The following is an 11568-nucleotide window of genomic DNA, read 5'->3' on the forward strand; positions in this document are numbered from 1 at the left end:
CCCCCCCCCCCCCCCCCCCCCCCCCCCCCCCCCCCTCCCCTTTTTTTTTTTTTTTTTTTTTTTGCTGGCTTGGATGAGAAAAATTATGGCTGCATTTCAGTTGTCATTACATTTGGTAATGAAGACCAAGGAGATAAGTCATCTACCAGTGTCAGGGATGGGAAATGATTAGTGAGACTGTGAGCCTGCTGTATTAATGGCAGTGGAGTAGAGGTTGGCAGGAGCCAAGGAAAGCAGACGAAACTGCCAGCTTCTGGCTCTGTTCCTTTGGTACATGTCACTGCTCAGTTCAAGATGTACTTGGAAAGGGGCCCAGCCTATATGTAATTCCTATACAAAACTCCCAAATGCAGAAAGCTGCTGCCCAACCAGAGACTCTGTTTGTGCTCTGCAGTGATCCCAGTTGCTTAACCCTTTGCTCTTTTAAGGAGAGAGAATGTGCAAACCTTTTACAAACTAAGATGCTTTGGACAGCAGTGCGTGCACCTCAGGGGATCTTGCCCAGCTCATTTCAAACCATTGAGTGGCTCCCCACTGACTTCCATTAAGGCCACTGGTGGAGGGAAAATGGCATCAGCTGCTGGTGCTAGGGCCAGCCTCAGAAACTCCTGCTGCAAAGCAGAAGTGTGGAGTTCTCTCTTGATTTTTGTTCTCCTGCAGATGAGGCAACTCCACTGCCCATCTCACAGTGCACTGTTCAGGTCAGTCGGGCTGGGACACCACAGTCGTGTCCTCATGGGACATATGGACAGCTCTTCCTGGGCTGGAAAACTCCCTGCAGCCCAGGGCTGTGGTCTTTGAGGTGGAGGAGTCACTGCATCTTCTCCAGAGAGGTCCCACCTCCTTCCTGCTCTCTCCACATCCAAGCCAAGAGCCGGAGTAGGCTCTTACCAGGCTGTCTTTCTTTGCTCTGGGCATAATGCATGCACAGAACGTTTTTGCATTGCTCCTGGGAGCAGCGAGAGTGATGCAGCTCACACATATATGTACGTACTTGTCTAAGTATGGCCTTTGAAGTTTTTTCCTCCTCCTTGTTGAATTGTGAAGCTCCAAAGGAATAGCTTCCTGGACAGGAAAGCTCATCGCATCCTGCATGGCCCCTTGGGGGTGTTTGAGATGCTCCAACACATAGCTGTAGCCAAAGCTCCTACTCTGCTGGGGTAGAGTAGGACCATTAGTAGAGGTAACTCTACCGGGGAAAGCAATGTCCATCAGGCAGGGCTCACCCACCTGGAGATGGTGGTGAAAGACTGGCACTGCTCCAGCCATCAGTGGCTCAGGGAGAAGAGTCCTTCCCCAGTGTGTACCACCACCTACTCCTGTGTGGGCTCAGGGGAAAACTAACCAGGGCAGGGTACACTGATTGGTAAAGGAAGCTCCTAGCATAGAGCTTGGCCAGCTACAAGCAGGCTGAGTCCTGATCCTCAAAATGTCAGTAGATGTGAATTTTTCATTGTCAGACAAAGGGTAACGTTTATTTTCCTAGCAGGTCTTTCAGCCTCTCTCAGTGCTTCAGTGCTGGAAAAATTGCCCAAGAGTAATAGAGGTTTGGAGAACATGATGGCATGGTTTCCGGTGAGGCACTGCTCATGCTATGGGCTCATCCATAGGCAAACATATCTGGTGGGGAGATGACATACCTTGGGGGTAGAAGATAGTCATACCTTAATAATCTACCTCTTCACTCCTTCCTCTTTTGCGTCCAGAGCAGAGCAACGTATGATATTGTTGAATCTGATATCACCACCAAGGTGGTCGTGTGTGGGACTGAGCACCCTTAGGCAAAACCACCTCCGGAACAGAGCTATTACAGCCACATGCAGCACTCAGTCATAAGTCTCGCTTTTTCTAACCTACATGCATATTTAAAGACCAATTATGTCAATGTAACCTCAGAATCCTATCCAACACGTTTCTATGTGAGCACAGGCCACGGTGTGTGGGCACAGCTCAGCCTGGAGGGCTGCCAGCTGCGGGCAGGGAGGTGGTGGAGTCACCATCCCTGGAGGTGCTCAAGTACTGCAGAGATGTAGCACTGAGGGACACGGTCAGTGGGCATGGTGAGGGTGGGTTAGGGTTGGGCTGGGTGGTCTTAGAAGTTTTTTCTAGCCTTAATGATTCCATGATGCTACACTGCTGGAATGAGTGAGAGGAGAGCAGAGCCTTGAGCATCACTCACTCCTTGACGCATGAAAATACGAGGGGAAAACCCAATCTTTTTCTTTGGCAGTCTCTAAGCGGAAAATGAGCTGGGCTGAATAAGCTGTGTGCTATGAGTGAGTCCCTGACTCAGTCACCTGCTGCAGCCTGGCCTGGAGCAGCTGTGCCAGCTGGTGGCTACAAATCCTCCCCAACCAGCCCTGGGGCGGTGTTTGTCCTGCAGACCTCCCTCACACCAGGCGAGCATGGTGCCACCAAGCTGGCTGTGTTGCCTGAGCAATGGCAAGAAATCCATTCTAAGCCCCCATCCCTTAGTCAGTCCTCTGCCCAGCCAGAACCACCAGAAACTATTACTCCCCAACAGCAGAGACACATCTAAGCATAAAGGAATTAGGTTTTGCGTGGCATCCAAATGTACGAAACTGTTTCAGAGTTATTAGGAGCATGTGTAAGCAGGAGGAGGAGGGAACTGTGGAAAGAGCTTAAGTTGCTTTTTCCTGCTCGTTTCCCTGAACGCTTCGTGGTTTTCTGTGTTGCTATAAAATAAAGTGCAACCCTGCAGCATCCCCATCTGTAGAACACGGAGACAATACCTTTCCATTACACAGGGCACAGGGAGGGTGACTCCTAATGACTGTAAAGTGCCTTGGAGATGGTGAGTGCAATTGGCAATCTAATAATTAGCACTGTTATTTGATGACAAGCCTGGGTGGCTGGCAGCGGGGCCGCACAGTAACACTCTGCATCCCTCTCTCCCTTTAGTACCTTCCCCTGAATGGAGAATTTCTGCTGGCATCCGGCTCTGGGTTTGCAGCTTTCGATGGCAGCTGGGACCCGGGATGTGGCTCAGGTATGGTGTGCCAGGCTGACAGCCACCATTAACTCCCAAATCTGCCACCAGCACTGCTACAAAGGCCTTTGCTGTCCCACCTCGGTGCGGGGTGACTCACCCCTCTTCAATCCCTGCCTTCTCTTTGATGGCTTCCCTCACATCGCATCTTTCTTCTTCTGCTAGATCACCTGTCTTTTAAAAAAGTAATTATAGCCAGGGACGCTTTGAAGTTGTAGCAGAGAGGTAAATATTGTTTGTATTTTACCCTGCCTGTTAAGCATGCAGCCACATCAAAGCCCTCATTTGCTTTGCCATGGTATTGCTAAAGAAAAATCGGTTACGGATTACACAGCTGGGCCCCCGAGTGCTGAACCATGATGTTTTGGAGCTGCCCTTCAGCCCCACAGGTGTCTGCACACTGATGTTTGGGCGCTGGCACATCCCTCAGCCTCCTGTCAGTTTCACACTGAGATTCCCAATGAGCCAGGCAGCAGCTTTTTGTCAGTGCTGCTTATTTACCTGAAAGCTGTTTGCCGGGGAGATGTATCAGAATCATAGAATGGTGTGGGTTGGAAAGAACCTTAAACCTCACCCAGCCCCATCCCTGCCATGGGCTGGCTGCCCCCACCAGCTCAGGCTGCCCATCCCCCCCAGCCTTGGGCATCTCCAGGGATGAGGCACCACCAGCTCTCTGGGCTGCAGTGCCAGGGCCTCACCATCTTCAGTGTGAAAATTTTCTTCCTTATCTAAACCCACCCCTTTTCCGTTCGAAGTCATTACTTCTTGTCTAATCACTACAGTACCTGATACCTGGTGCTTGGTACCACTCCAGATTTCCTGTAGACCCCTTTAGGTACTGGAAAGCCACAGTGAAGTCTCCTTGGAGCCTCCAGCATGGACAAGTCCAGCTCTCTCAACCTGCCTCTAGAGGAGAGGTGCTCCAGCCTTCTGGTTGTGCTCACAACCTCTTCTGGACCCACTCCAGCAGCTCCATGCCCATCTTGTGCTGAGGACCCCAGGACTGGGTGCTCCAGACAGGGCTTCATGAAGGCAGAGCAGATAGGGACAATCCTTTCCCTTGCCCTACTGCTACCACCCTCTCGATGCAGCCTAGGATACCATTGGTTTCTGGGCTGCAAGCACACAAGGCTTTGACCTGGCCATGTGGTGCTCTCATGGGACAACAGGCATTTCTGGGCAGCTTTCCCAAATGAATTCCTGAAAGCACAATTTTAGAATGAATGCAGGTAATCTCATGTGCTGTGTGATTTGGGAAGCTGTGGGGAAAGGAAAGCAAAAGCAGGGCACAGTGTGACCACCAGGGAAATGGCCAGTGGTAGGATGGTGCTCTGGTTTGGGGGTTATCTGCTCATAATAAGGCTGAGCATGTTTCTGCTGGTCTGCAAATCAGTTATCATAACTGATTTTACCCAGTTTAACTGTAGTTTAGGCTTTGTGGCTGTTTTCCTCCCTAACTGTAAGGTTAAGCTTTAAAGAAGAGGAATAAAGAGCTCCTGGGGTCTGGGGCTGGAGTTTTGCACCAGCTTTACCCAAGCAGTGGCTGCAGGCTGGAGCCAGCTCCTGCTTCACCTCTCCTTTCGCTCCTCTCAGGCGCAGTGCTGAGCTTTGCCAATGCTGAGCAGCACTCGTGGTTCAACCCCCAGCTGTGGCAGGATGTGTCCTACAGAGTAGACCTGGAACCAGCAGGCTGCATCTTCCTCCTGGACGAGGAACGTGTCCCATGCCAGTATGACCACGTCATCTTCCAGCCTGAAACCTCCTTCAGTGTAAACCTTGACTCATCGCGGCAAGAGATCCCCGTTCAGAGCATCTCACTCATGGGTCAGGTATGGGGAGCTGGTGGGAAACCATTTTGGCACCTCCTTCCCATGGAGCTGCAGCACTGCACCCTGATGGGTTTGGGGTTATTTCCCTACTGGCATCCTCTGTGCCACCGAGGGGCTGCCTTCCTGCCCCAGCCTGAGCGTGCCCTGTGGGCTCACAGTTGTCTCCCAGCTTTGCTTCCGTATCAGTGTATAATTGATCAGAGGGATAGTTATAGAACCTCTGTCAGCCTGCTGTGCTGCAGCCCAGGCAGATGACAATCCCCATCCCTCTCAGTCGGGAGAGCCGAAGATCACAGCCTCTGCAGTGGAAACAGGCGCTGCCTTCAGAAGCGGGAGATGTGGAAGACATCTCATCAGTAATCTGTTATTTCCTTTGCCGCACTGCCCAGGCTCTGCCATTTTGGGGCCAGGCGTGAGGGGACCTGATAAAACCTGATAGTCCGAGTCCTCTGGCCTGGATGCGGAGCTGGAGTCACACGGCAGCCTCTCGCTCTTCCCTCTGCAGGAGCTGAGCAGCACTGAGGCGTGGGCTGAGTACCTGAGGAGCCCCTCTGCCGCTCTGCAGTTCCATGGCAATGCCACCCTGCAGGTGACGGGCACCCGCTGTCCCCACAGCTCCGGCTGTGCCTGCGGGAACTCCCAGGTGAGGCACTTTGGGGGCAATGTCTTCCCATCTAAAGAAAGTGGGGAAAGGAGGGACTGACCCTGCCGTGCTCTTCTTTAGGATGGAGACCGCATCTGTGCATCACTGCTCAGGGCGGAGCGGTGCCCGGCACTGGCGTGCCACAGCCCTCTGCGGCCCATCGGCCACTGCTGTGGGATCTGCGGTGAGTGGGGCGCACGGAGTCCGTGTCGTTTCTTTGAAAATAAAACACACACAGTGAGAGCAATGGGCGCTTATCCATTCCTCTACCTGGCAGGTTGATAAGGGGGATTTTTTCGTACCGAGTTACTTGGAATGTAGTACCAAATTCATTAAAAATGCACCATGTGTTCCTCTGATGTGCTCTCAAAAGCAGAGCGTTTAAAAGCCATTAGGAGAATTTCATGTTTCGGCAAGTGTTTGCCGGTGCTTTTTCCAAGGAAAATGTTTGAATCACCGAATGCAGCGCAGTGACACAGGGAACACGTGTCCCCTCCTCTGTGCCTCACAGCCAAAGCCACGGCAGCGCTGCTGAGCTGCAGCCTTGAGATGTGTCTCAATGCAGAGCTTCCTGTGGAAATATGGGGGAGGGGGCTTCCTGCTGGAATATCATGGGAAACAAAAGCCCAAACCCACTGACAGAAGGGAAGCGAGAGAGGTGAGGTTTCTTCAGGCCCCATTGCCTGGAGAAAGCCCTCCTAGAGCCCAGGGTGACGCAGCAATATGGAGATACTGGGGGTTCTCAGGTGCCTTTTGGGACAACCAGAGTCATGCTACCATCACAGTGCTCTGCCCTTTCTGGGCTCTGACTGTCTGTCTGTCTGCCGGCTTTTGAACTGCAGGAGCTGTTGTCACGCTGGATTTTAAGCCCGAATTTGACCTGCAGCAATACCGGGACAGAGTGGTGCAAGCTTGGCTCAGCCTGGTATGTCCCAGGGATGCAGGGTGCTCCCCAGCTCCCCACCATCCGAAGCCTTCACCTACCAGGTTTGGCTTCTCAGACGTGCTGTCTTGCCCTGGGGGCTGCTGCAGCCTCCCTTGCTCCCCGTAACACCCACTCTGCTCAGTTTTGGTGAAAACTAGCTGCTGGCTGCTGCACCCAAGGGGGGCTTGCTGGAAACAAGCATGGGGAGGGGGGGTTCTCAGCTCTGAGTTGTCTGGAGGAGGAACACAGCAGCAGAAATGGCAGCTCTGTGGTGGGGCTGCCGTGAAGATTTATAGATGACCCTCACAGAACATCCATCATAGCTGTCTATAGAGAGGATTCATTTCTACCTGCTGCTCTCACGGGCTGTGTGTGTCTGTTGTGTTCTGGAAAGCCCAAGTATGCCGGTGTTCAGATGGCCATCTCCAAGGTGCACAGGGCTCAGACCTTCCTGGGACTCCTCCCGCGGGGCTCCATACCTGTCATCCAGATTGTGCTGGTCGATGGTGAGGCCGGGGTGCAGACAGGCACTGCTGCGGAGCAGCTGGCTGCAGACATCATGGGTGACATCGCACAGCATGGTAATGGCCTTCAGTTGCATCAAAGGAAACTCAGGTTGGATACTAGGAAAAACTTTGCAGCAAGACTGGCAATGCAGTGGCACAGCTGCCCAGGGAGGGGGGGGAGTCAGTGTCCATGGAGGTGTTCAAGAACCATGGAGATGTGGCACTGATGTGGTCAGTGGGCACGGTGGGGTGGGTGAGGTGATCTTCGAGGTCTTTTTCAACCTTAATGATTCTCTGATTCTGCAAACTCTGCCATTCTTGGTGTCATGGCTCTGGGACCACCCAGTCCCCCCTCGCCCCCTCCCACAACCCCATCCCTGTTGTGCCACCAGTGTGGTGCTGGGAGCTGTGGGCTGTAATAGTGGCACAGCTGGAGCTCCTGATTGCCTGCAAATGGCACATGCTGCGAAGAGCTTTGGTGCTCTGCCTGAAGTCCGTGTCCCTTCTGTCTGGTCTCTGGAACATAGACAGCTCTGTGCCTTCTTAACACACACATGCTCTGCTTTTCTAATGACTTCATTAGTGAGCTTTGCTTAGCCCAGAATTTCACAGTTTTAATTGTAGTGGTGTGAGTGGAACAGCACTGCAGGAGCAGGGGTATCAGGGTTGGCAGGGACCCCTGTGACAGCCCAGCCCTCTTGTTGCTCAGTGTCTGGCCCAAGTGAGTTCTGAATCTCTTCAAGGATGTGGACTCCACATCTCTGCATCACAGGGTGGTGCATCACAGCGTGGTGTTCATGTAGCCTTATACGCTCCAGCTCTCACCTCATTCCTTCCTGCCACCCCATAGGTGAAGCTTTGGGCATTTCAGCTGGCAGTGTGGAGGTGGCCACTGGCAGCACTCTCGGCGGGCAGGTGGCAATCCATGCCTCCAGGCAGATCGCACTGGGGACTGTCCTGGGGCTGCTCTTCGCTCTGCTGGTGCTTGGAGGTCTCCTCTACCTCCGCAGGAAGGGAAAGCTGAGGTATGGACCAGGCTTTTGCAGCAGCATATGGCTTATGTTGGATATTAGGAAAAATGTCTTCTCAGAGGGAGTGGCAGTGCATTGGCACAGGCTGCCCAGAGAGGTGGGGGAATCACTGTCCCTGGAGGTGTTCAGGAATTGTGGAGATATGGCACTGAGGGGAGTGGTTTAATTGCCATTTTGGTGATGGGTTGATCGTTGGACTTCATGATCTTAGAGGTCTTTTCTGACCTTAATGATTCTATGATTCTACATTGGTAACCCAGAGGCAGACCACGACTGTGCCATGCTCTGCTAGCTCCCACCTAGGGTCCAGCAAGGGTGGGTGGAAGGCCTGGAGTGGAGGGACATCCTCAGGAGATTACTTGGCACTGCATTGTGCTGCTGGGCATAGCATGCCATGGCTACCCATGGAGATCTCCCATTCCTTGCAGCCTTCAGCTGGCAGCCTGATGGGAACAGAGAGCTGCAGCTGCCAGCTTCTAAATAGCAACGCATCAAAGCCATGCAAAGCAGTTCTGTAGACGTGAAAGGGGACGGCAGCTCAGGAAGCAGCTCTTCCCCAGTGCGTTCATCCCAACTCTCTGAGTGTGGGCAGGAGGAGCTGACCCTGAGCACTTTGTAGCACCGAGGGTGTTGCTGTCACTATGGGAGAGGTGTGCTGGTACCTGCTGGGGGCACAGGGCTTCTGCCGGCTGTGAGCAGGGATGCTTCCCCTGCCACTTGGCACGTGCTGGTGTAACACTTCCCAGCAATAAACCAGTGCCTCCATTTAATATCTAAAAAAACCCTCCCAGCCCTGTAATTGCTGCCTGATGATTTATACTACACTGACACTTTGTTGGATGCCTGCCTCTGAAACCCGCTGTGTCAGCAGTGGGAAAGGAGGCTGTGCAGCTCCCAGAGATGGACTGAGCCCGTGTCCCCAGCCGCCCTGCCCCTGCCATGTGTCCCAGGCAGCTCCAGCCTGTGGGACATTTGCTGGTCAGATTTTGGGGAGGGAGTTCCTGGGTGTGCCTCCCCCGGCAGGCAGTGCTCGGTGGGATACTGTGAGTGGGGACCCACTGCTCAGCCCCCCCTTGGCTGCTGCTTGGGATGGGGAGCCTTAGGGTAAGAGAAACTCATAAAGCAAAGACGGTGATTAAGATGATAAAATGATAACTTGATAAAGGTAATGATAAAAAGTAATTAGTGTTTGTTGAGATTGCAGTGGGAGCAGGTGGCAATTCATTTCAGCTCAGGAAAGGAGCGCGATGGCTCAGAGGCAGAGCACAGCAGGGCTGACCAGCGCTCCCTGCAGGATGCAGCCCCGGAGCTGCGCTCACTGCTTTCCGCTCAACGTGCAAACGTCCCATTGCAAAGACAGCGTGAACCTTTTGTCCCCGTGTTTCCTACAGGCCTGCTAAAGTGGTGGCATTTCGGTGGGGGGCTGTATGGAGGGCAGTGGCAGGGCTGGGGTTTGAAGGGGTGATGCCACGTCTGTCCCCAGGCTGCAGGCACTGCATCTCCCCCGACTCTGGGACACAGCAAAGGACCTGAAGAGCCCCCAGCCAGAAAGTGGGAAAGGCTTTGACAACCCCATGTTTGACGTGGTGAGTAGCCCCACTGGGGGCATGGGGGTGCCTCAGTGGGGGTTTTCTTCCCTTCCCTACCCAGTGCTTCTCTTTCCTCGCTGCTGCAGGAACTGCCAGGCGCTGGCAGTGTGGAGAAGACGCTGCAGGAGTTGGCTCCCGAGGCCCGCCAGGTGTTCTATCTCAACCCCATATATGACCCCAGCGAGACCGAGACTTGATGGCACAGCCACAGCCTTCCCAGGGACACCGTTATGTGGCTCCTGGTGAGGTCCAGGCCAGGGGCAAGCCATGCCTGCCTGAATAAAAGTGTTGGTGAAGGAAATCATAAACCTTCTTCCACAGTGCTCAGCCACAGCCTCCTGGTGCCCCTTTTGTTTCCGTAATGTGAGTTTTGGTGGTGCTGCTCTCTGTAAAGCAGCAGGGAGGTGTGGGTCTGGCCCTGGCATTGTGGCAATGGCCAAGGGAGGGAGGGGACAGGCACTCTGCTAGCATGGGTTGGGGCAATAGTGGCACAGGATGGACCTTGGTGCCACACGCCTTCAGTTGCCCACAGTGTCAGGCACCAGCTCTTTACACATCAAGTCTAATGGGTGAGCCTGAAGGTACGGAAATATATGCAAATTTATGCAAATTTTCACTCTGCTGAGTTTTCAGTAGGGCTCGTTGGCATTTCCATAAGGAAGCAGCTATTTTAAGTGTATTGTGTTTTGTTCAAGTCTCTGAAAGACACAATCCTTCTCACAGGGCTCCAGAGGCATCATGAGGTGTACCAGAGCCCTGCTGTGGGTGCAGGCACCGGAGCAGCACTGCAGCCAGTTCCGAGCAGCCCGTGGGCTGCAGGGCACAGGGCGGCCCCTGCTGCTCTGCACTCAGCACAGCCCCTAAACGCCTCTGCGCTTGGCTCTGCTGCTTGCCGGGCCCCATTCTTAAAATGCATTAGCAGCTCGAGGTCACTTACAACAGAGGCTTTAATTAAAGCCCAGATCAATTTTTGTCAGTGTGCTCGCTGGGCACGCTCTGTACTTTTCCTTCAGGAGCCGTTTGCTTGCTCACGCAGAGCGTTGCAGGGAGGAGGGCTCTGCACACAACGGAGCAACAGCGTTGTGGGGAGTGGGGGACAACACACTGCCCTCCAGCAGGGTAACGGCGGGGCTTTGGGATGCGCAGTCTCTGCTGAGATCTCATGTAAAAGAGGGGTTTTCGTGCACAGCCATCATGACAGTCTGAGCCACGGCTCGGGCTGCCAGGGGTTTTGCTGTGCTCTCAGTGCTGAGGGTCGGGGTCCCAATGAGACAGGCTAATGCAGAGTGCATTAGTGCTAACGGCTGCGGCTCGGCAGTCTCTGCTTCCCAGGCCTTTAGCAGCAGAGGGGTTAATGGGCACCAACTGGCCTGGCTGTGCCCACACTGGGGGTGGTGTGGGGCACCCAGCAGGCATGCAGCTCCAGCTTCAGGCATGTGGCAGTGCTCAAAACGTCACAGAGCCGACAAACAGCCCGGGCCCGTTGTGCTTTTTGTAGCAGCCGAGGGACGCGATGCGGGGCTGCTGGAGGGAAGGAGCAGGCGAAGCTGCTGCGGGGCAGCGGCCCTCACCTCTCATCAGCATTCAGAGCTCAGTGCCCATCGCTCTGCTCTTCCTCCCGGGAATACAGAGCAGCACTGCGTAAGAAGCTGGAAGCCGGCGGTGCTGCAAGAATCTGGGGGCTTTATCTATGCTAAAACGACCAATAAATCCGCATTCCCTGTGCAGTCAGGTGACAAAAAAAGTGCTGCATCTTATTGGGGAGCAGGAAAGATATTTACTGCAAGGCCGGGGAACGGCCGATTCCTGAGTTCGTGTTCCTCCTGCGGTTGGCTGCAGCACTGCAGCTGCTCATAGCGGAGCACGTCCCGCGGCGCTGCGCTGTCCTCGGCTCACCCCGCTGCCGCGGGCAGGCTGAGCTCCGCCAGGCCCCGCAGCGCCGGTACAGCTGAGGGCCCCTCGGCTCTCCGTCCGTGGGGAAAGCGCTGCTCCTGCATGGCAGCCATCTGCCCGGCCCGTCCGTGCCTTTCGGTGA

At 54.2% G+C, this 11568-nt stretch overlaps 1 protein-coding gene across 1 annotated transcript in view; it reads left to right on the plus strand.

The window, feature by feature from the left end:
* AMN (amnion associated transmembrane protein) overlaps window positions 1–9860 on the plus strand; it is a 17181-nt gene extending 7321 nt beyond the window's left edge. Inside the window, exons 4-12 of the mRNA XM_042814770.1 lie at window positions 2923–3010; window positions 4604–4839; window positions 5345–5482; window positions 5564–5666; window positions 6325–6407; window positions 6802–6988; window positions 7764–7938; window positions 9428–9530; window positions 9620–9860. Coding sequence (XP_042670704.1) covers window positions 2923–3010; window positions 4604–4839; window positions 5345–5482; window positions 5564–5666; window positions 6325–6407; window positions 6802–6988; window positions 7764–7938; window positions 9428–9530; window positions 9620–9730 — 1224 coding nt within the window. The 3' untranslated portion in view covers window positions 9731–9860. The remainder of the gene's footprint in view (window positions 1–2922; window positions 3011–4603; window positions 4840–5344; window positions 5483–5563; window positions 5667–6324; window positions 6408–6801; window positions 6989–7763; window positions 7939–9427; window positions 9531–9619) is intronic.
* The last annotated feature ends 1708 nt before the right edge of the window (window positions 9861–11568 follow it).

This window comes from Centrocercus urophasianus, unplaced genomic scaffold (genome assembly GCF_019232065.1).
Source record: "Centrocercus urophasianus isolate 14NV4802_14NV808 unplaced genomic scaffold, USGS_Curo_1.0 seq_14, whole genome shotgun sequence".
Lineage (NCBI taxonomy): Eukaryota > Metazoa > Chordata > Aves > Galliformes > Phasianidae > Centrocercus > Centrocercus urophasianus.